This window comes from Bufo gargarizans, chromosome 5, assembly GCF_014858855.1.
Source record: "Bufo gargarizans isolate SCDJY-AF-19 chromosome 5, ASM1485885v1, whole genome shotgun sequence".
Taxonomy (NCBI): Eukaryota; Metazoa; Chordata; class Amphibia; order Anura; family Bufonidae; genus Bufo; species Bufo gargarizans.
In genome coordinates, this window is record NC_058084.1 from 113203817 (window position 1) to 113230024 (window position 26208).

Consider the following 26208-nt stretch of genomic DNA (forward strand, 5'->3'; position numbering starts at 1 on the left):
CAGCACCAACTTCTGGTGCAGGAACTACACCCAAATAGCTGATTGTCGGGGGTGTGAGGTGTTGGCCTCTGTCAGCCCCTTTCAGGGCCCTTTTACAGGGGCGGATGATCAGAACAATTATTAGGCAAGATAATTGCCCTGTGTAAAGGTTCTATTGATCATCTAGCAAATAAGCTAACATTTGTTTGTTGGGTGATTGCATTTCTATGTGGCAACCAACATCATTGTTTGCTGGTAGCACATCGCCCTGTGGATAACCTGCCGACAAACCATTAATCTGTATGGGAATGAATGATCACAGTAGTTGTATCTAATAATTCTGTCACCAGCTGCTGAGTTTCCAACCTCAGACACTAGTTAAGTTCATATCCTGTTATACTATACTGTCTTCGTTTGTATTGCTTTACCTGTAGGTTTTTGAAATTCTGCAATATCTATTGCTCATCAGATCAAAAGTTTCATTTCTAACCCTATACCGGGATTCTATTCTTAGCAATAAATAATGATTCCATCTGCACAGTTCTACTAAGATTATTTATATATGATAATACATGGACAACATTACTGATCTATTATCTATGCACATACATTTGGATATTTTTTAGATTCTATCTTGATACTTTTACATTTTAAAACCAGCTCTACCACCGTTGATGATCCTGTGTTTTTTTTTATTTTTATAAATCAACTAAGCATATAGTCTTACTTCTAGAAATGTTAATGTTAACATGTTAGGAATCTGTTCAAGAAGGGAAGAAACCCTCGGGTCAAATAATAAGGCAAATTTAGTGCAAGTGTCTTTCTCATTCAGTCAAGGTCAGGGTAGAAAAAAAATATCTGGCAGAAGTTTGATTCCATTTTTTAGCCTGAGGAGAAATAAATGACTCCAGTCTACATTACTGAGAAGAGACAAAGATTGAAAATAGCTACAGAAATTAACGATATGGCATTGGTTTTACTTGGAGGTTCTTCCTTCTTAAAATAAAATAAAGTAATTTGTAAGATTTGCCACCAAATGCTAAAATGTTACCTAGTGCCAATGATGGTTTTCCTGGCATTTGGAGATAATACTTTGTGAGGATAAAGAGGAACACAAAAAAAAAAAAAAAAGCAAAGCATACAATGTTATGCAGAAACAGTGGGGCAAACCAAGGGTATATGTTAAGTCTGGCTCATGTGCAAATAATCTTGTTAGGACTAATATATCTAATAATTTTCATATGATATGTGCTAACCTTGGGCGACTTTCACACAGTCAGTGTTTGGTCAATGATTTCCATTAGGTATTGTGATCCAAAAACAGGAACGAAGCCTACACAGAGACAAAGTATAATGGACAGATCTGCACCTGTTCTGTGTTTTTGACCTGTGCCTGGTTTTGGCTCACAATCACTGATGGAAATCACTGATCAAAGGCTTATATGTGTAAAAGGGTATAAACGTTTTTTTTTTAGGGGATTTTGCTTACAATAACAAAACTGCCTCGAATAACAGCAAACACTCCATATATGTAAAATTATGCCGTTTCAATCCATTTGGACACATATGCAAATTTCCAGCAGATTTAATAAATGTTCGGTGCGCACGAAGACATCAAAAGAGCAGAATATGTGAATACAATAATCTATGCAATTCTCTGGGACTGTATAATTTAGCCATAATACTGATTTGTCTGAAATCTAGTTAATGTTTGTATTTGATGTGAAAAATGGGTTGGCAAAATCTGTGTCACTGTAACTTTCTGAAAGTTTATGTTCAGCACGGTTTGATTTTTTCATTATTCTTGTTTCAGGTAACAGTTTTTATTAACTTTTTTTAACAAGGGGCTTTAACATCTGATCTCCATTTTTTCACTGTATATTATTTCCAAGGTACAGGCATATCATAGGACAGCCGAACTACATCTTTATTGAAACTAAATTAAAATGTGAACAGGAGGGAAAACTCTACCTAATGTAAAACCTCCCAATTGACAAACATATATCCACACCAATGCAGGCGACAGATAGCACAGCACCAGCTGGTCGCTCAGGTGTGAACACAAGTCAATTTAGGAAACTAAGTAAGTGGAACCAACTCCAAACGCGTGTTGGTCCACGAATACATCCCACAGCAGTAAGACACTGGGCAGTAAACACTGCTCTATGATCCTGAGCAGTAATAAACCACTCTTGTACATACAAGGTGGGTGGCAATAAGCGGCAATGCTCAATTGTCTGGCCGTGCCACTAAATTACCTGCCCTAGAAATAATTAACCCCTTGATAAACATCCGCCCATGCTAAGCAGTTGTGACCTGTGAATCAACGCACATGCCCACTATGACGTGTGGTGCAAGTGCTGTCATCCACTACCGCATGAGCACGAATCAAGGGAGGTATTTGCTAGGCAGACCTGTGACACTAGTGATGCCTGGATATGAGCAAACTGTTTGATAAACATCTACCCACACTGATCAGAGGGCTGAAGATACAGACCGTTTGTCCCCACTAACAGCTCTACACGTTTCGCCATTTTGGGCTCATCAGAAGCAGATTAGATGTGGGGATGGACAAACAAGAAGAAAGCCGCCAGCCTCCGTCGAGAGGCAGCGGCAACAGCGCTACAATGGCCGTATGCGGCCGCAAGGACGCGCAGCTGAAAAGGAGGAAGCCCCTCCCCTTAGCCGAATCGAACCCCTGGAGCGGCCAATGGAGGAGCAAGGGGCGCGGCTACACTGCAGCCCCACCCATCCCGTCCGCCCCCTCCTTGGAGTGATCACGTGTCAGATGTCAAAACACTCTTACTTGGGGAACAAGGGACCAAACGGCGGTGTATATATACATCACATATTAAGTAAAACTTTTTTTATTCATTTAAATCTCTGCTCATTCTATAAGTCCAGTGAGTGGCCCTAGCAGTGACTAACAGCTGGCTCTGTATGCACATTCATACAGGGAAGGATGCAATCACTGAGATCAGGAAGATCAGAGATTTACATGATTAAAATACAAGTTCTATTGAACATTTGTCCACAAAACTATGTAGTTAATCTGCTGAGTTCCTCCTGCTCTATACAATGCTGCCCTCAGATAGGACTGCATATTCAATGTGACAAGTTCCCTTTAATTAGTTGCCCACTCAGCTGATCACACTGTGGTTTCTTTTTTAAAAGGTTTGACTAGTTACAAGCAACCCTTTAAGAATGGACTAAAAAAAATTATGTTGCCACTTGCATAATTTTTCTAAATTGGCTTTGAAAATGGTTTTAACAATCCGATCTGCTATGCCCATACCACTATTTTTATTTGCATTACTTTTATACAAGACCTTAAGTGTATCAAGAGTCAAAGCAATACCAACATTATCAAACACAAGACTATTAATCCGTGGCCTGTATCCGTCGCTGCTCCATTTCTTCTATTAGGAACATTATTAATTGAACTACTACTCATCCCATATTTGTCATCACCACCACTCCCCTCCTTTCTTTGCTCTGCGAGCTGCTGCACGGCAGCTTCTAATTGTTAATCAGCTAGCTTCTACTATAATTGCTGGTCTGCCTTTTCTCTCCCCGCCTGAGCAATTAGGTTCTTAGCTTGCTAAGTTTCTGCTAAAGTGTTTGTTCCTATTGTTTGCCTGTGTCTGCCTTCTCTCTCCCTGCCTGAGCAATTAGGTTCTTAGCTTGCTAAGTTTCTGCTAAGGTGTTTGTTCCTATTGTTTGCCTGTGTCTACCTTCTCTCTCCCTGCCTGAGCAATTAGGTTCTTAGCTTGCTAAGTTTCTGCTAAGGTGTTTGCTCCTGTTGTTTTCCTGTGTACAGACCTGTGTCTGTTTACCGTTTTGAGTCTCTGCTGCCAGCCTTGACCTCAGACTTTTATCATGGATTTGAACAAACCCCTGCCCTGACCTTAGCCTGTTTCTGTCTACAAATATTGCCTTATTCTTTGGTGCTTTGCACCTATGTGGGTTACCTGCATAGGTCACCTGCCAACTACACCAGGACTATTCCAAGAGGTAGCGGCCTGGTGGCTCCCCTGCAGCAAAGATTCCTGTTTGGTGGGTTAAAATCTGAATATGAAGGGAGAGCCAGGACAAAGTCCTCAGGAATAGCCTAAAGTCAAATCACTTAGTTGACACAGTGGTTCTGCAACCATTTCCTGTAACAGAGATTATGAAATGACTCCAACAATAATTCTATTACCTCAAGAACTCATATTTGACCATATATGACACATTCTGATATTAGAGCCAGTTACTTAAAAGAATCCAAAAAATTGAAACACTAAATCAACCACTAATGAACCAGAACTCTAGGAAATTTTGGTAGAATAAGAATAAATATTTGAAAAAACTACTTCTATTAGTGCTGTATTTCACTAATTACTATAAAAACATAAGTGTAAACCCGGAATTTTGTTTTTTGAGAGATTAAAATACTAACCAGAAAAATTTGTGTATATTTTTGTTAACAATGCTTAATAATTTTTTGACGTGACAGTAGTCCATCATTCATTATCCAATACGTTTTTGATGCTGGCACTGTTACATAATGACTGATGACTGACAGTTTAAAAAGCCAATAAAGAAAGACGTTCTCAACTTTTACTAGGCATTAGGGGAGTTGTCTCAAAAAGACACTCCTCCGTTGATAAAGGTCCTGGCCATAGGTCATATTTAGAAATTCTCAATTCTATCTTCTTGAGGGAGCATTGATGGGACCCCTCTAGGATGTTGATATACCCTAAAAGAGCATACTTAAAATCTTGTTTTAAGGAGACAAACGCTTTAAGTAAAGGGAGGATCTTGGCTAAAGCAGCCAAGGATTAGCTTGAATGATCTCCCATTATAGACAGACTGCAGGCTGTCTCTCACCTGGTCTGATTTGAGATTGGTGAGAATGAGAGCAAACAAAATGGACATTTCTTGGGACACATTTAAAATAAATTTTTAACCAAATCTGGAACAAAATAAAATTAAAGAAGCTAATGTATTTTTTATAAATGTTACTGTTAATTTTTGTTTTGTTCTTCTCAAGGTGTAAATGACAATAACTGGTAATTAACATGAAACAAAACCCACAGCACTCATTTTCCATAATGCTATAAACTTTCCTCCCATAGTATATGTAATGAACATAATATGCATTAGCTACAGTATGTATAGGGAGCTTTTAGATCCAAATTCTCCAAGTATGAATATTGCAAGAGAGCAACAATTTAACAGCCCTATTTCATATGTTGCTAGTGCATTGCAAATCTACATATAGTCCACATAAATTTGCATATGTATGTACTAGATTTATACACATAAACAATATGAAAAGTACTATGTACTACTAAAAGTATTATGACGATGGTGCCTGATGTTTAGTTTTATCATATATGATGAAATTACTAACCTGTTGCATTGCTGGTGAATGCAAAGCTGATTGGCTTTGCATCTGTAGCTGGTTTCCAATGGACTGCTGCATGGACATCGACTGGTGTTGCTGCATATGCATGTGCTGGTGAAGAGGTGGACTCATCTGAAGAGATGGAGGTGGAGATACAGCCATGCTTGCTAGAGAAACAGTCACTGGCATTTGGTTGGTGGGTTTGGGAGCTATGTTTCTGTTTAAACCGGGATGCATGGCAGATAAATGTGGATTCATTGTTGACTGTTGGTGATATGGGGAGTTGAGATACAATGTGGAGTGTTGCTGTGTGGGTCCATGGAAAACCGGAGGCTTTGAATTCATCATTTGAGAAGGTTGAGACGTCTTTACATCAATGGGGTCACTGTAACTCTTTAAGAAAACAAGAAAACATCAAAGTGTTAAGATGTGTTTGTGGTCAATATTAAGAACTAAAGTAACCTAGGTTATCATTGGATGCAGCTAGTCCAGATATATTTTAGTTCGTCATGAAGAAGGACCCCCACAAATATGGTCCGAAACGCGTAACAATTTTTCTTGTGTGTTGAACATTTTAACAAAGCTGCTGAAATAAAGATACAACTTTTTTGCTAATTAGAGCTGGACTTTTTTCAAGTTTGTTGGATTCCGTTATCACCAGCACTATCCAGGGGCTGTGTCCGTGCTCATTGCAAACAAACACAGGTGAGAGCTGCTATATACCTGTTTTTAGATATATTTATTATATAAATATATTTGAAATACCATGGAGCAGAGTTGGACTGAGAGATTTTAGACCCAACAGAGAAAAAGATTATGGGGGACCATTTTTCATTCTCTAGAGAATCTATGTAGGTCCCTTTTTAAATTTCATGGCAATCTTGTTATCATTGCACTCACTGGACATATCGCCAAGGGGGTTCAATAGGTTATTCGAGAATTAGCCCATAAAAACAGACTCTAATGACAAGTCAACTCCAAACATGGTTGTTTTCTGTAGACCTTTGGGGCTCTACTATATGAGAAGACCATTAGTGTGTAAGAGCCTGGGCTTGCCATAAGATCCATTGGTAATCTAGTGGGGTAGTCCAAATCTGCCAAACTTTCTTGATCGAATTTGTAATCCTGTAGAACCCTACAGCACAATAAGGCACATTCCTAGACATGGAGCTCGAAATAATTCAAGCCTGGCCATCTTTAGAAGGTATTTTTTGTGACAAACTCAAATTAATGTGACATTTATGTGAATTTAGTTGAAATCATGTACAACTTGCACAATTATTGCAGGAGAAAAACAAATCTGAGCCAGTTTATCAATTGTCCCCTTGTCTCCAGTGTTGTGGAACTACTGTACCAGAATTCTCATACAATATTTTATGTATAGTGAGGATTGTAGTTCATTAGCACTAGGAGAACTGTATTAGTATGCTGTAAGTCACGGCTATACTGATAAATAATTAGGCGTAACCCTATACCAGCAGTGATTTCTTGCATTAGTATGCTGCTTTCAAAAATGATGCTATTCAAATTTTTTATTTTAATCATTTCAAAAATTCATTTAGGTTTTTGGAATAGAAAATCTTATTCTTGTAAGGAGTCAATAATAAAATAATGTCAAATATTAAAGATGTCTTACACTGCATAAAGAGGCGCTCATTTTCCTTTCTGTCATTTCACTTGCAGTAAAAACATGAACAATCTTTTCTTGGCCAAACAGCATATAATTTATGGTTTAATTTACAGTATTTCTTAAGGAGCTGTCAGTTTTTCTCTTTTGCTACATGTCATTTTGTATTTAAATAGAAGAAATGGTGATAATATATGAGCTCATAACTTGAAGCTATTTGCTTTAGAATAGACAATAAGTGTAATCATAAAAACAGATGAAATCAGCAGTTCCATTTCCTGCCCTTTAATATCCAAGTACATTTTCGATGCACTGGAATAAAAAAATATATATTTTTTTTTTCAAGCAAATTACATCAAGTCTGTAATGTATTTTAAGGACACATATTTTCTCTTTTTACTGCCTTCTTGGAATGTAAGCAAAATCTTAGTTAATAGTCAGGTTACCCAAAAAGCACACAATATTTAACATATTTAATACATTTTGCAAAACTTTTAAGAGGATAACAGTACAAAAAAGCCACTATATACTGACATGTCGGTGAACTTTGCAATATTTTTTATTGTTTAATGTTTCTAAAATAAAATATGAAGCTTTGCAGTCTTGAATAAAATATCATACTGTTTTGTGTATGCAGACCCTGTGCAGACTTATGTGTTTCCATGGTTAAAGAGGTTTTCAGGGACTAGAATTCTGATGGCCTATCTGCCAAACAGCTGACTGAATAGGCAGCAGGACCCTACTGTGCACCGTGTAACCTTCATTGTTTACCAGGCATAGTGATATATATATTTGGTAGTGGCTGATATTGCAGCTCACTCAAATTTGCTTGAATGAGACCAGGTTGTCTAGTAAACCTGAGAATTACGACCCATTCAGTCTGCTGATCAGTGTGGGTGCTAAGAATATTCTGCAGAAACCAATCTGAAAAACAAATATCTGTATATACCCTTTAATAAATAGGTATGTACTCCACATTTAAATGGGTTGTCAAAGTTATTTTTATTGATGACCTATCCTCAGGAGAGGTCATCAATATTAGATCGGCAGGGTTAGCTAGAGGCGTCTACTTTCAGGAGAGTTGCAGGCCAGGTGCGTGATAAAAGCTCTGCAGACAAGTCCTCAAGTTCCAGAGAACTGTTATCGCTTAGACTTTAATTTACCAAAGAACAGCTGTAACACTTAAGTACTTCTGGAAGAAGGAGAAAAGACATCTTGAGAAGGTTGTTTTCTGTAGACCTTTGGGGCTCTACTATATGAGAAGACCATTAGTGTGTAAGAGCCTGGGCTTGCCATAAGATCCATTGGTAATCTAGTGGGGTAGTCCAAATCTGCCAAACTTTCTCGATCGAATTTGTAATCCCGTAGAACCCTACAGCACTATAAGGCACATTCCTAGACATGGAGCTGGAAATAATTCAAGCCTGGCCATCTTTAGAAGGTATTTTTTGTGACAAACTCAAATTAATGTGAAATGTATGTGAATTTAGTTGAAATCAGGTCTAGAACCTGCAAGGCCATGTGAGATAATGCCATTAAGATACAGACTGTTTATGGCAAAGGACCTTGCTACTCTGGGAGGCATATAATACTCAATTACCTGCCACACTTTGATAAGGACTGACCATTTGTGTCTTAATCTGCACCCCTCAGTTCAGGAACTGCAGTAGGAGTTAAGGACCCATTTGCATGCCTACTGTTGCTTGGAAGGACTGTAAAAAGTGTAGAGAGAGACTGGAAGTGCTACTTCCTCCATCAATGTGTTGCTTGTACACCTATCATGAAAAGCACCCCAACTACCACTAAGCACGAACCTCAATACCAGGGTGTACCCCGAGGGAAGAAAGGATGCAATCTCATTCACTACATGGCCCCAGGGAGTGCCAGAGGGAGGGCTGCCACCTTGAACTGTTAGTCCTATTACCCCTCTCTAGGCCACAACCACCATCCTCTATGCTATATATAGAGCACGCATACAGTTTCTGGGCTCACCACTGACAGTGTAGATGTCAGGGAGACAGGGCAGATTCTATAGTATATAAGGTAAGTTATATTGATGTATATCAGGGAGGGCAGCAGCAGGCTGGCTCTGAATGTAACAGTGAGCCTGAAACATATTCATGTGTACATGGAAGATCGACACTGCAGCAGGGGCGGACTGGGCCGGGGGGCAGGGGGGCAATTGCCCCCCGGGCCTCTCTGTTAGCGCATTGTCCTGGCCGGCTGGGCTGGAAAGATATGTGACTGAGTCTCTGCAGCCTGCGGAGGGAGACGGGGAGCGGGGGAGGCGTGCGGCCGGCAGCCTATCAGAGAGGCTGCCGGACCGGCGCAGGCGACGCGATGACGTCATCGCTCATGGTATGAGCCTGACTGAGCCGCTGCGCGGCCGTAAAGTAAGGACATCGACAGCAGCGCTGGAGGCGGACCGGGAGTATTTGAGTGAAGGTGCTGGAGGTAGGAGGTAAGTATAAGTCTGACTGGCTTTTTTTTCTTCTTCTTCTCATTTCTGTCACTGATAGGGGGCCCTATCTGGCTACTGGCACATTATAGGGGGGGCCCTATCTGGCTACTGGCACATTATAGGGGGGCCCCTATCTGGCTACTGGCACATTATAGGGGGGGGGGGCTATCTGGCTACTGGCACATTATAGGGGGGCCCTCTCTGGCTACTGGAACATTATAGTGCGGGGCCTATGGGCTACTGCCACATTATAGGGGGGCCCTCTCTGGCTACTGGCACATTATAGTGGGGGGCCTATGGGCTACTGGCACATTATAGGGGGGCCCTATCTGGCTACTGGTACATTATAGGGGGGGCTATGGCTACTGGCACATTATAGGGGGCCCTATATGGCTACTGGCACATTATAGGGGGGCCCTATGTGGCTACTGGCACATTATAGGGGGTCTCTATATGGCTACTGGCACATTATAGGGGGGCTATGACTACTGGCACATTATAGGGGGGCCCTATATGGCTACTGGCACATTATAGGGGGGCTATGGCTACTGGCACATTATAGGGGGGCTATGGCTACTGGCACATTATGGGGGGGTATGGCTACTGGTACATTATATAGGGGGGCTATGGGTATTGGCACATTATAGGGGGGCCTATGGCTACTGGCACATTATATGGGGGGGCTATGAGTACTGGCACATTATATGGGGGGCTATGGCTACTGGCACATTATAGGGGGGCCTATGGCTACTGGCACATTATAGGGGGCCTATGGCTACTGGCACATTATAGGGGGGGCCTATTGGCTACTGGCACATTATAGGGGGCACTATGGGGACATTAGCTCAACTGGGGACATTACAAGGGTGTATTTTTGGCACTGTCTATTATAAGGAGAATTATTACTACTGGGAAGGGGGCATTATGGTGGGCTTTATTACTCCCCCATGGTATGAGCCCCTAGTAGCAGCACCAGCCTCTCCCTGCTCTGCTATCTGCCCCTTCTCCAAATCCTTATTATGATATTTTTCTCATTAGGATAAAACACATCAGCTCCGCGGAGTCCCCGGGCCAAAGTGTGGAGGTGTCCGAGATCCCCAAGGGTCAAGCCAAGTAATTGTAAGTTTTCAGCCAGAAAATGACACTTTCGGCATTATACCAAAAATGCCATTTTCGGCTGATATATCGGAGCATCCTTAGTTAATTTTGGTTTCCTGTGTTGTAATTTACATGGCTGACGAAAGTGTCAAGGGGGCAGGAGGAGGCAGGGGAAATGGGTAAGCAGGAGGGGGGCTCAGTGGGCCTCTGGGTGTTACTTGCCCCCTGGGCCAAAAGTTGCCAGTCAGCCCCTGCACTGCAGCCAGGAAGATGGTGGCGAGGACTGGCGCACAGCATTGGAAACAGCAGGAGAGAAAAGGGGTAAGTCATCTTTTGTTATTTTAGCACATGTACAGGGGATGCTTTTATTTAACCTGGTCAACCCCTTTAATGTAAACTGCTTGTCGTAATTACAGAAAAGATCATTAGTATGATACATTGCATGTTCAGTGGCAAGAATTTTGATTGATCTTCATCTAAACCCTCCAGGGGTTAGCAGTACATTACAAATTCAATTAATGAATTTGTGTGAAGTTTGGTCTGGGTCAATTTATGGGGTGAATATACATTATTTCTCTAGGGAAATGATCCAGGAATGAATGAGCTTTACATATTCTACAATGTAAACATACATTCATCAGAAGAGTAAAACAATTTGTTATCTGCAACATATAGTATAACAATGGTATCGCAAAAAATGCTGGATGTTTAAACAAACAACCTACTGCTTGCAAAATTTCACATTAGGATACAAATAGTTTACTTTGTTACATAGACAGGAAGAAAACTCACATATACCTACATTTAAGAATAGTGTTTTTTTTTTTAAAGGAATGTGCAACTAATAATCCTCAACCAAATGTTAACTGTTATTTTTACTTTCTATTATAATGAATGAAGATAAAAGAGGTTTCCACCTTTTAATAATAGAAAAATTACCTGCAGAGCGCTATACATTTATATAGAATAGTAAAAATATAGACTTCACAGTGCTCTTGGATCGACCTAGGCGGGATATTTGTGAAGCCTTCCCTTCCAATCTTAGCTATTCGTGCAGAGACATATTTTTTTCATCTTCCCCTAATTCACTAACAGGAACCTGTTATTATTGTCTGCCATGTTACAAATACAGTGGATCTACAGCCCAGTCATGGCAGTATACTTGTTACACAGAGACTGATTACTCAAAACTGCTCAGAGGGTGCTGTGATCACAGAATTGTGACATCCGAAACAGAATTGTCAACAGAATTGTGACATGGAAGTCACCCTTTCAATAGCAATGATTGAAAACTACAGCAAATGTGCATGGGATGGATTTAAAAATCTGTAACATGCCATCAACTTCACAGAGATGTGTTTCTTCATCATATAAATTGGCTTTTTTTGCAACACAAATGTCTTGGAATGAACAATACCTTGCTGTGGAATTTGGGTGCAAGCTGCTAAATTATAGTTAAATCTACTAAGGTACCTGCAACCCACATACATACATTTTGCTACTAAAGTACCTGCAACCCCACATACTTTGCTGCACTGCTTTGTGGCTCTTTTGGCGTCTTTTATGAAGTTATATTTGGCTATGCCAGCCTATTTTTTAAGATTATATTTTTGAGGCTATATGTTTTTCCAGCCAAGATTCAGCTAAATGACCTTTATGTCATCATTTATACTGCAGTTTTTCAGTATACAAGTGAAACATTTTCCCAAATCTGTACTTTTTACTAATCATCTTAGACACTCAAGATCTAGCAACTTGTGGAAACAACTTTAAGAAACTGTTTAAATGATATTGGTAAGACATATGTCAAAAATATTTGACATTACCTTGGATACGAGACTTGCTCGGTAGGCAGCCAGTTGCTTTAGATATTCCTTTTTGGCAGCTTCAGTTTTCTTCTTATACACCTGCAAATAATACCCATGAAAAACATTATATGTAGAACATTTTATAAAGACTCTTCTTTGTGCATACTAATATTCATAACAACTATTTCGCATTTCAGGTCAGCGTGGTCCTCCTTTACATCTGTCATATGAATACCACTTGAAATCTTTCTCTTTTTTGATATCTGTTGAGATTCTCTTATTTGTCTTTAGACTAATAAATATATTAATAGAAACGACAATACATAATATATGTAGAATTTAGAATAGAATTAGAATTTTTCTAAAAAAATATCTTAACTATTGAGTTATTACAGGAGGAGTAAGTAAAGCCATAACTAAATGTTACAGGAGTGGATGTAGAACTACTGTGCCAACCAACGGATCTGACTCAGGGCTAAACCTAAGAGTGTTATTCTAGGGGTTCCATGGCCTTCACCCTTTAACTTCTATACAGGAATCTGGACTTTGCTGCAGGGAATGTACCAGACTGTTACCTTTTAAAGTAGTGGCATATTGTTGGCTGCTGACCATGGGGACACCACTGCATTGGACCGAAGGGACAGGCAAATCTCATAGTCAGTAACAGGTTGGTGTTAGGGCACGAAGAATACATGAGAATCCTTGAAACAGGCTAGGGTCAGGGTAGGCATCGGATGGTCAAAACGATAACCAGGCATGGATCAGGTGAGGTAGTGGAAGACCAGAATCAGGAAACAGGAAGAGTAGGAAAAAGATGGAACAGCACACCTTAGGTGTAAACTAGACAGCTAGATGAACCTATTGCTCAGGCACCATCCCATAGGCGAAGGTGCCTTAAGTACCCCAGTGCAACCAGAAATTGGCTGGTAAAGATTAGGCTGTGAGCTGGTCCTTTAAGAGCGGTGGAGCATGTGCACGCATGCCCAATAGAAAGCCAAGGCCATGGCAGAAGGGGAACACAGAATTACGGCAGCCCAGCCCACTGCAGGGGGGCAGAGGAAGGGCAGCAGGTCCAGACTGCAGGGCCAGCAACAAAGTTAGGGTGAGTGAAGCAATACCCGTGCCCACCCGGAGAAGAGGGATAGCGGTGAGAATAGGCCGCCAATGTAACAAAAAACTAAAATTACGATCAGAACGACAGAAGGAATCCTCTACTTCCAAACAGAAAGGCCTCTAATATCAAATTTCTTTGCTATTTGGTCCAGTTGATTACATATCCTTGTATTAACTTATTTATGCCTTCAGATGAGATCCTAACACATTCTCTGTAGCCTGTAGATAGTACAATTTGTTTCAACGAATTATAGGGAGTAAATTATCTGCTACTGTTTGAATGTTCTGGTTTTTTTTACATAGTAGGATAATATAATATCATAGAAGAATTTAAGGGAGGCTGGGTGCTTGGCTGGAGAGATGGCAAATTATTTTTTTGTGGCTAAATGTAAAGTTATGTAATTGGGCTGCAGAAACAAACTGTACAATTACAGGTGAAACTCGAAAAATTAGAATAATGTGCAAAAGTTCATTTATTTCAGTAATGCAACTTAAAAGGTGAGACTAATATGAGATAGACTTATTACATACAAAGTGAGATATTTCAAGCCTTTATTTGTTAAAATTTGGATGATTATGGCTTACAGCTTATGAAAACCCTAAATTCACAAATTTCTGAAAATTAAAATTTAGTGAAAAGGTTCAATATTCTAGGCTCAAAGTGTCACACTCTAGTCAGCTAATTAATCCATAACACCTGTAAAGGGTTCCTGGGCTTTTCAATTGTCTCTCAGTAGGAATCATAATCATGGGAAAGACTGCTGACCTGACAGTTGTGCAGAAAACCATCACTGAACCCTCCATACGGAGGGAAAGCCTCATTGCAAAAGAAGTTGGATGTTCCCAAAGTGCTGTATCAAAGCACATTAATAGAAAGTTATGTGAAAGTGACAAGAGTGGAAGGAAAAGGTGCACAAGCAGCAGGGATGACCGCAGCCTGGAGAGGATTGTCAGAAAAAGGCCATTCAAAAGTGTTGGGGACTTTCACAAGGAGTGGACTGAGGCTGGAGTTAGTGCATCAAGAGCCACCACACACAGATGGATCCTGGACATGGGCTTCAAATGTCATATTCCTCTTGTCAAGCCTCTCCGGAACAACAAACGTCAGAAGCGTCTTACCTGGGCTAAAGATAAAAAGAACTGGTCTGTTGCTCAGTGGTCCAAAGTCCTCTTTTCTGACGAGAGCAATTGTTGCATCTCATTTGGAAACCAAGGACCCAGAGTCTGGAGGAAGAATGGAGAGGCACACAATGCAAGATGCTTGAAGTCCAGTGTGAAGTTTCCACAGTCTGTGTTGATTTGGGGAGCCATGTCATCTGCTGGTGTTGGTCCACTGTGCTTCATTAAGTCCAGAGTCAACGCAGCCGTCTACCAGGAGATCTTGGAGCACTTTATGCCTCCTTCCGCAGATGAGGTTTATGTAGATGGCGACTTGGCACCTGCCCACACGGCCAAAAGTACCAAACCTGGTTCAATGACCATGGGATTACTGTGCTTGACTGGCCAGCAAACTCACCTGACCTGAACCCCATAGAGAATCTATGAGGCATTGCCACAAGAAAGATGAGAGACATGAGACCGAACAATGCAGAAGAGCTGAAGGCTGCTATTGGCGCATCCTGGTCTTCCATAACACCTCGGCAGTGCCATAGGCAGATAGCATCCATGCCATGCCGCATTGAGGCAGTAATTGATGCCCAAGGGGCCCAAACCAAGTACTGCGTACATATGCATGATTATACTTTTCAGAGGTCCTAGATTTTTCTATTTAACATCCTTTTTTTATTGATTTCATGTAATATTATAATTTTCTGAGATTGTGAATTTGGGGTATTCATAAGCTGTAAGCCATAATCATCCAAATTATAACAAATATCGCGCTTTGCATGTAATGAGTCTATCTCATATATTAGTCTCTTATATAAGTTGCATTACTGAAATAAATTAACTTTTGCACAATAGTATGTATTAAATGGTAAAACACTTGGTAAATCTGCAACTGAAATAGACTTAGTGATATTTGTGGAAAGTAAACGTAAAGTCTCCAGGACTTCTAATATTGATAACCAGAGAATAACCCTCTATATGCCCAACTTAAGAAATGTCCATTTATACTCAAACAGCTCAATTTACTGCAATCTGCTAGTGTTTTCTCAAGATATGATAACATTTCCTTGAACCTTCACATCATTTGACTGCCTTGCTGTAGGATAAAATCCATGAGTTATGAAAGGCATAGAACTACCTAAAAAATTCCATTGTGGTGCTACTACAGTACAAGCTTCTAATTCAAAAACTTCAGATAAGTTAAGATAATTGGGACTTCAACGGTGCTTGGAAATAACCTACTATTTAATCTCAAGACACTTTCATCAAACTAACCATGAAGGAACACGTCTAAAGAGTGTGAAGGCACCAATAAAGATTAAGTGATTTGATTGACTTGACATAAAAGTAATGGAATAACAGTAGCTTGAAGAAAGAGACATCAGTTTTGGGGCTCTGAGGATTTGTCAGCTCATAAGTGTAATTCTGCCTTTCCATATCCCTGCAGCTTCTAATTTAGCAGGACAGGCTTATAATTGAAGCAAATTAACTATTTACTCTTGCTCCTTCTACCAAGGGAGGGAAGGACATACCAGCAGGAAGGAATGCGTGGGAAATGAAATTGTTCTCACTTGTGTCAGATTTGCCCTTCTATAACACATTAGCAGTAATTTCATGAGGCGTCAAACATTGAAATAAATACTGAATAATAAAATAATGAGGTGTTGCGATTGAGTCACACAGATACAATTTTACAGCATTAGACTTATGCAGACTAAAGGCAGGCATATGTTACAGTCACAGTTTGCTTGCTCATGCTACCTGATCATTAAACTCCCACTAGGACCCCTTGGAATCAGTCTAAGTCTCCTTAATACACACAACTTTTCAACACAGTTATGCATATTGCACCAAATCTTATATTTAAACACTGGGCTGAACTTTAAATGGGGGGGTATTACATTTTGGTTCTGACTATAAACATATGTGTGTTCGCCTCTCCGGTTGAAACGTTAAAGTCATTGACAGTAATGTAAACAAGAGCAGTTTGTTTGCAATTTGCAAAATCTATTACAGCCTTACTGTGCTTCCAATTAGAGATGCAAAGACGATTTTGTACATTTCCATCTGGTTTACGTTCAACTCGACTTTCATTTTTCACTTAACAACTATTTTACAAAACAGAAAAAATGACCTCAGTGTTCCCGTGAATTGTTAGTCTTAGTAAAAGTAAGAAGCATGTTTAAAACTCCCAAGAGTATTCAGTAACGTAATGAATAAAGAAAGGCTTATATTTAAGGGACTTCTCAGCAACTGGCTGGTAGTAATTAAACTGCTGCCTAGGGTCTGCTGTAATATGCCCGGTATTATGAATAGTGATAATAATTAAAACTTGATTTCTCCCCAACAGATAAATGTCGTTCGGTGATGATAATAATGTAGTAGGATAATTGCAATCTGTTATGTAACTCTTAGCATTTGAATATACTTAACAAGATTAGTATTTCTATGAAAACTATGGAAAATTCCATCATCTCAGATATTAGAATTCTGCCCTGTAATAACTAGAGATGAGCAAATGGATTGTAAATAAATCTAATTTGATCAGAATTTTGTAAACTCGAGATGTATTTGAATTCGAATTTTTGATGATTCGATTTGGATGCATTTTGGGGAAAGGGAGTTAGAGGAGAAAGAGAAAAGAGATAGACAGAGAGATAATAATTGAGTCCTACGAGACCTCTCAGTGTCATACACAAATTTTCAGGCCAGTTGGAGCACTTTTGATTGAGGTCGGATCAAGTTGGACACAAATAAAATCGGTTGACTGATTCAGCCGAATTGAGTTTTGAGCAATTCTCGTATCTCTAGTAATAAATGATTCAAAAACTTGACTGTATTCAATCCACTGCCAGCACTAAGGTCCAAAATGAGCCATCAGGATTAATTATGGAAAATTATTAAAGGGGTTGTCTCAGAGTGACTATGTCTTTTTATAGTGAGGCTAGCCTGATAATCAGATGATTCTAGTAAGCCCTGGCAAACAGCTGTTATCACCGGGGGAAGCTTCAGCTGGCCATATACTTCTGTTACAGAAAGGGAAATGTAGTCTTATATTCTGGGCAACATTGAGATGAACATTTTTCTCTGTAATACATGGGCAGGGGCTTGATGAGACAATCCTTTTGACAATTATTTGTATTATTTTATCACAAGTAACATTGTTAAAGGGAGTCTGTCCCCATATTTTCATGTTTTAAACATTTTTTTTTTAAATCAGATCATTTTTATTGTAATAAAATACAACAATGTAACATTGTTATAAATATAAGCGTATCATGTCCCATATTGTGACATACAAAATCAATACCACAGATGATTATGATACAGCAGGCAACCATACAATGACAGTGTAACCGCAACATACCCTACCCACCCCCCCAACTCCCACTTCAGCACTCAATGACTTCACCTATTTTATTCAGTTCTAGACCTCCAACTCTTTTCAATTTTTGCGGACATCTTCTCTTCTTAAACACCATTTTCTCATAAGCTAACATCGTGTTTACATTCCTTCTAAATTCCTCAATAACTGGAGGGCTTGACTGAATCCAATGTAAGGCAATCAACTTTCTTGCCACATACAATAGTCTACTCGCTACAATTCTGTCTGTCCCCTCTTTCCCAATATCTGCCACATATCCCAAGACACACACTTTTGGTTCCCTAGGTATCCGCAGTGAGAAGATATCCTGAATCATTGCCAACACGTCTGACCAGAAACCATCTAGTCGTGAACATTGCCACAGCATATGCAGTAGATCCGCCGATTCTGATGCTCTGATGCCAATGCGGTGTAAAAAGACTGGTGTTTTATAGACTCTGTGAATAATGAAAAGTTGAGACAACTTCCCACCTTCACTCAATGATATTGTCGGTATGGCTTCCAATATATCCTCCCACTGCTCCTGAGATATTTCCCCTATATATCTTTTTCCCACCCCTTCATTCTAGAAAGAGGAAACGCTTCCAGATATTTATTTAGTGACATTTGGTATATCAATGAAAAAATCCCTTTTTATCCCCTTTCTCCACTATTAAACATAAAGCTGTGTCTTTATGTATCATGGTATTGTCATTCCTACACATCTCAGTAAATGCATGCATTATCTGCAAAAACTGGTAAAAGCAATTCTTGGGTATATCGTACTCCTCCTGTAATTTATCGAATGTTTTTAGTCCCTCTTTCTCCATTATATCCCCAAATTTGGTCACACCCCTATCCCACCATTGTGATTATTCCATAAAGGTGTAAGTACCATAGTTCCAACTGCACCTCTCAACTGCTTAACCTTTTCCCAAACCTTCCTCATCAAACTCACCAAATGTGACCGAGTATCTACAAAGGGTATTCCTGCCCCTTCCAATATCCACAGTAGCTCCTTACCCCCCAATGGATGCTTCAATATTTGTCCTGTCATGTCACTATCTATCCATCCCCTAAAGTGCTGACTTTGTGCTGCCAAGTAATATAACCATGGATTAGGCACCGCCAGACCCCCTGCCTCTTTCGAATACTGTAAGGATGTTTTAAACAGTTTTTATTGTGTTCTTACATATGCACACACAATAACAACAGTACCTTTCTACAGTAAATGTGGTCCAAATCTGTAAGGCCTCATGCACACGAACATTGTTTGTTTCCATGCCCGTTCCAATTTTTGGGGCTAGGGTAAGGGGCCATTCATTTCAATTACATATTACCCTGCAATACTTACGCCTCTGTACATGGCAGTCCTGCAGACCCCTAGTTGTCATGTCAACACCTTGGTACCCCAAGAGATAGGGGGATGGGGTGAGAGAACCACTTACATGCTGTGGACTTCTTGAGCCATCAATACTTCTAACGTACTATTAAGGGGTAGGGTGGGAAGGGAAAAATGCTAAATCACTGGTACTGCAATTGAGTTTCCATATTTAAACAGCAACATACAAACCAATATTTGTAAAATCAGTTTAAAGCTGGAGAGATACAACAGATGTCACCATGAGATTCTAAAATAGTACAAATGCATTCTATATAGTTATATATAATATATCAAATGATTTATACTAAAAGCCTCCATACACATTAGTGTATTGTCGGATGAACGCGTGGAAAACGGCCAGTTCGGCTAACAGTCATATTGCGTGATAAGGATCGGAAAAAGTGAATATTTTCCTCTGGTCATTTTGTTTTCTGATGAGATCCTTTTGTTCTCCCAGGAGGCTTTCTCCTCTTGAGACTGATTACACATACAAGTTTGGTCTAGCCGAATGTGTATGTATATGGGAGAGCTGGGAGGGAGTCAGGGGGGATGGCAGTTGCCTGATCGTTCGTCGACAGCTACTTAATGTGTAAGGCCGTCTTTAAGTCTTACCGACGTCTGTCGTACGTTTGTCAGATGTATAGTCTTTAAAGATGGTGCCCACTCTGTAGCTAATTGGGCACCAATTGCTTTTACACAGCAGACACCCAGAGGCAAGTACCTTTAATACTTCAGATGCTGTGGTCAATTACGACCTTAGCATCTGAAAAGGATAAGATCGGGGGAGCGGTTCAGTAGCTGTGGCAGCCCTGGTCCTTCTGCAGACTCTGAGACCTGACACAGCAGTTTTCCTATGGAGCCCTTCCTGTGGGGAGGCTCAATAGAAACACAGCGAATTTCATGGCAAAACATAGCGAATTTCCCATAGATTGCAATGGTAATTCGTTGCAGTCTATAGGAGAAACGATCTGAAAATGACCCTGGAGGAAAAGTCCAGTCCCCAAACATGGCCTTGAGGCTGATCGCATACATTTTCCCCTTCAGATGTCGTAGTCAAACGTGACCACGGCATTTTCGGAGTCCGGAAGCGAAAGTCACACGTTTCCGCTCCGGTAACAGCATTCCCCGACAGATATCGGAGAATCTGTTATATCTGGCAATCTAATGATTGCCAGTTATTGTCGCCCAAGGTGACTTAAAAAAAAGTTTTACTAAATATAAAAAAAAAACTAAAAAACTGAAAGGCAGGGACTCCATTACAGGGCACAGCCACCGATAATTACCCCCCTTTCCTTAAAATAAAAATACTTAACCAATAAAAAAAAAATTATGGGCATCGTCGTATACGAAAATGCACATACAATTAAAATCTAACAATATTAATGGCATACGTCAAATGGCGTAATGGGAAAAAAAAAAAAAAACAATTTGCCATTTTTTTCAACTACCCAATAATATTTTTTTAATAAAAAGTGATCAAAAAGTCACACACAAAAGTCGCACAAATAGGTATCACTAAAAAGAACAGATTGTCCAGCAAAAAATAAGCCCTCAAACAGCCCCATACACATAACTACAAAAAAGTTATAGGGATCAGAATATGGTTATAAATTATTTTTTTCCCTCAAAGGTTTTATTTTTTGGCATTGTTGTAACTGTACTGACCTGGAGAATAAAGATAACAGGTTAATTTTACTGCATAGTGTACAGTGTAAAAAAAATTATTAAAAAACCTTTACCCCATTTGGAATTTTTTCCCCACTTCCTACTACATGGCATGCAACCGTAAATGGTGCCATTAGAAAGTACAACTTGCCCCGCAAAAAAACAATAAAAAAGTTAGGACTATGGGAAGGTGGGGAGTAAAAAACAAAAAATTTCAGGGTCCTTAAGGGGTAAAAAATGAAAATAAAAAATAAAAAATAAAGCTCATAGGTATTGCCGAGTCCCAAATTGTCCAAACTATTAAAATATAACCCAATTTATTCTGTATAGTGAACGTTATTACAAGAAAGAAAATGTCCGATTCACAGTTTTTTATCATCTCTTCACAATCCATTCAAAAAACTGAACAAAAAGACATCAAACAGTCATACACACCCAATGGTACAAAAGATCACACCGTAAAAAATGTACCCTCACACAGCTCTATAGAAAGAAATATGAAAAAGTTTTGAGGGTCAGAATATGGTAATGCGAAGAAAAAGAAATGTGCCCAATTTTGCAATTATGGTGACCCAGAGAATAAGGGTAATTGGTCAGTTTTAAGTTCCAATTCCACCCCATTAATCATTTTTTGCTAGCTTCCCACTACATTGTATGCAATAGTAAATGGTGCCATTAGAAAGTACAACTTGCCCTGCAAAAAAAATAAAAATAAATCCTCTACGTGAACGAAAAAATAAAATGTTATGGCTCCAGGATGGCAGGAAGTAAAAAACAAAAAATGCTCTATAAGGAATTGGTTAAAAGGGAAAAAAGTTTGACTGATAAAGCTGGTTCTGGTAGGTGCTAGGAGAACAGCTGTACTCCAAATGTGGTGTGCCAACTGAAAAGTTTTTGGGAGTAGGAACGGTGCTCTGTAACACTTTTGGGTCAGCAATTAACAATACACAGTAAAAATAAAATTTATCATTGGTGATAATTGATCATTTTTGCTCTGACTTATTACTGTATTAGTACTAATTCTCTCGTTCAGATTTTTCCAATCATTCCTAATTTAATATTTCTAGCAAATTCCCTTGTGTACTTCACTGGGAGTTCAGATGTAGCATCCCATGACAATAAAAAATATCTAACTGATTACTACAGAGGGGTCAAATACTGCAAATATACAGTTAGGTCCATATATATTTGGAAACTGACACAAATTTTAATTTTATTACCTGTTTACTAAAACACATCCAAGTTATAGTTATATAATGGAGATGGACATAAAGTCCAGACGTTTAGCTTTCATTTGAGCGTATCCACATTGGATGAAGGGTTTAGGAGTTTCAGCTCTTTTACATATGGCACCTTATTTTTAAAGGGACCAAAAGTAATTGGACAATTGACTCACAGGCTGTTTCATGGGCATGTGTGGGCAATTCCTTCATTATTTCATTCTCAATTAAGCAGATAAAAGGTCTGGAGTTGATTTGAGGTGTGGTGCTTGCATTTTGAGGATTTTGCTGAGAAGTAAGCATGCGGTCAAAGGAGATCTACATGCAGGTGAAACAAGCCATCCTTCATCTGCAAAAACAGAAAAAACCCATCCGAGAAATTGCTACACTATTAGGAGTGGCAAACACCTCAACATAACTCCGGAAGATCCACCTCCAGCTATAGGGGATATTAACACCAGCGTCTAAAATGCCAGTCTTACTAAATGACCACCTATATATCTATAGGGCCTGTTATTGCCTTTCTGGAGAAAGTTGAGGGAAATCAGGATCTGAGAAGGACATTTCCTCCAAAGATATGTGGCATCATAAGTGTCTGGTCATCCAGTTAATTGGAATAACATGCATGCTGCACTTTAATGGAAGAATTAGGACTAATAACTAATGGATTTAAGACTAATATCCGAGGATCTATCTGAGCAAACTCTTTTCAGAATAAAGGCTTCTCTAATCCCTAGCAATGACAATGTATGGCCATCCTGCAACCTTCTAAATGAATTGGCCACCATGAAATACATGGTCACATTGAGTCTATCAATGTGTGAGCCACAAAAATATATGGAAAGATGTAATCCAGATAAGACTGCCCTCCAAGGATACAAGGAAGCAGCAGCATGTCTAGTGTTGTTATTTCAAATAAAGTTGTCACTTGAGCAAATGAGCTTCGCTCAACTTTTACACCATGTTATAGATGTCTTGTACCTAAGTACAAAGATCATCCTATTCACTCAAATTTCAATTATATTTACTAATGATTCTCTGTATGATTTTAATAACTGGACATCAGAAACACAAAACAACAAAGAAAACTAAAATTGTACTTGAAAAAGTCCAAAAACTGTTAGATCAATATAATAATACAATTTTCTTTCAGCACAAGATGATAGTTGCTTCATCACTGTAATAGGATTCTATCATACATATAGTAACAATCACCTTCCAAAGAACATTTCATTGATCCAACTATTCTTCTCTAAAGAAATTACATTATATTACTCTATAAAAAAAACACTATTAATCCCAAATAAGCCAAAAACTGATCTCTTACAAACTGATACATGTTCTGAGGTGCAAATAACTGTAGCAAAATACAATGAAAAGTAGACACATAAAAGGTCACAATGCTTTTAATAAATTTAGTTTTTAAGGATTTACAAAAAATATTCTCTTTTATTTCACAAAAAATAAACCTATTTATCAAGTTATGTTTCTTCATACAAAGCTATAAGCTGGTTAGTGGTGATATGATGTGGCTGCGCAGCTGTGGCATAGGAGGTGGCGTGAAGACAATAGCAAAGATTTAACCCCTTAGTGGCCACTAATACGCCTTTTTACTAACGCTAAACAGCTGGTTTTAATCAATGAGTATATGTACCCAAAATAGTGCATTAAAAACTATAACTTTCCCTGCAAAAAATAAGCCCTCATACAGGTACATTGATGAACACTAAAAAGTTATAGCTCTTGGAAAACGATTCTGAAAAAAGGAATGCGCCATCAGAAAATGACCTGCTGTTTTTAATCACTTTTTTAAGTAATTTTTTTGTTCTTTTTAATTTTCCATGTCACTTTTTTTATTTAAACTAAAACAAAAATCCTACCGTTTTTGCACTGGCCACTGTGTGTAATAAATTGGCGCCACTTCTTAGTTTGCACAGATTACTGCAGTTAACTCATTCTAATTCTGCCCTATAAAAATATCACCTCTGTGTATAGATAAGAGAGGATCCATCATTCACAGTAGGTGATTGGAAAAGCTTATTTATTCTTTCCTTGTACAATTACCTCTGCACAGGGCACAGAACATGCCTAGAAAACTCTCCATAGAAGTCAATGAGGTCCCCTCCTGTCCATTATGTTTATGGCCTATGGGTCTGCCATAAAGTAATTTTCTTAATGCTTACTAAATGCTATTAAGAACAGCTCAGGCAAGATGGCCGCCCCCATTATCATGTTTAGAAAATCAAATAAAAAAATCTACAATCAGAAAGTAACATAAAAAAAAAAGATGTGTTGCTATCTGGTTTTAACTGGCAAATAAAATTGTTGGTGACACATTTTCTTTAAGGTGGCTATTCACTTTAGGGCTCGTTCACACAAACGTTTTTTGCGTTCCGTATACGGGCCGTTTATTGCGTTCCATATACGGTCCGTATACGGAACCATTAATTTTAATGGGCCGCAAAAAAACGGAATGTACTCCGTGAGCATTCCATTTCCGTATGTCCGCAATTCCGTTCCGCTAGATTTTGAGTCTTGTCCTATTCTTGTCCGCAAATCACGGTCCGTGGCTCCATTCAAGTCAATAGGTCCGCCAAAAAAAGGAACACATACGGAAATGCATCCGTATGTCTTCCGTATCCGTTCTGTTTTTTGCGGAACCATCTATTGAAAATGTTATGCCCAGCCCAATTTTTTCTATGTAATTACTGTATACTGTATATGCCATAAGGAAAAACGAACGGACAAACTGAACAGAAACACAACGGAAACAAAAAACGGAACAACGGATCCATGAAAAACGCTCCACAAAACACTGAAAAAGCCATACGGTCGTGTGAACAAGCCCTTAGATAGAGATTGTTTGATCGTTGAACAGCAGTTCATCTGGTGAACTAGCCATATGTGGTCACTGAAACTGGGTGATGGCAAAAGATCTTTCTGGGAACATTCTTTCAAATAAAGATTTTTATTCACAATCTTTCTTAAAATGAAAATCTATTCATCTATCGGATAAAAATTTCACGACCGGCTTCTTTTTCCCCCGAAAATGATCAGTTTGCTAAAACAATCATTCGTTGTTAAAGGGGTATGTTATCAATATCAGAAAGGTGTGGGTTCCACCTCTGGGACGTGCTCCAATCTCCAGAATGGGGCCCCTGAAATAAAAGAGGGCACTCTGCACATGCGAGAAGTTCCAAAAATAGCCAAACCTGTGATCGTGTAATTCCAGCTTTAGACTAGAGAGATTTATCACAGTGGCTCATGTTAGATGATAAATCTGTAGCATCTTTAGACTATCCTGTCTAACTTTATACCTCTTATTTGTTTTACTTTATGCCAGAATTTTGGTGCACATTGCTGCATCTTAATCCACACTTGTTTCTGACAAGGGTCACTCTTTTCCACTTGTTACACCCATTTCTAGACAAGCCCAAAAATGTGTCTTTTCCACCTAATCAATGTGATGCAGAGAATCTTCTGCTGCATCTTTTGCTACAAATTGGGCCAAAATTCTGGCACATTTTGATTAGTGAATGTCCTCCAATATGTCTGTGTGAACATCATTTTTGCAACAAGTAAAATTTAAAGATTTCATGTGACACGTTGCATTGGTAATGTAAGACGAGGGATGAGGGTGTTTCATTGATTCACAAAAGGATCTGCAATTTACTGAGCATTAGGATACATTGGCAAATCAATTCTCCTGTGGTATTCTATGGACTTGTAAAATTACAAAAAACAGCCAAAATAATGAATCACCAACTAAGGTTCTTCGAGTTGGGCATACAATATTGCCATCTTGCTTCCTGAAGATAACAGCTTCCTCACCTTGCTACTGCATTTTAGTGTGAGCTATTACAAATATTACAAAATCTGTGGACTAGTCACTGCCTCCTGCACAATCATCCTCCTCATACACATCTTCCATGGAATAGTGTGTTGATAACTGGTTATGGTCAGATTAAAAAAGAAGACCTGTAAATGTGT

The 26208-nt window shown here is 39.1% G+C and overlaps 1 protein-coding gene across 1 annotated transcript in view; it reads right to left on the reverse strand.

Annotated features, from left to right (window-relative positions):
* The window catches only part of TOX (thymocyte selection associated high mobility group box), a 275115-nt gene that overhangs the window by 15000 nt on the left and 233907 nt on the right, over positions 1-26208 (reverse strand). The window contains exons 6-7 of the mRNA XM_044294040.1: positions 12384-12464; positions 5378-5764 (exon numbers count right to left, since the gene is read on the reverse strand). Of these exons, the coding sequence (XP_044149975.1) occupies positions 5378-5764; positions 12384-12464 (468 nt within the window). The remainder of the gene's footprint in view (positions 1-5377; positions 5765-12383; positions 12465-26208) is intronic.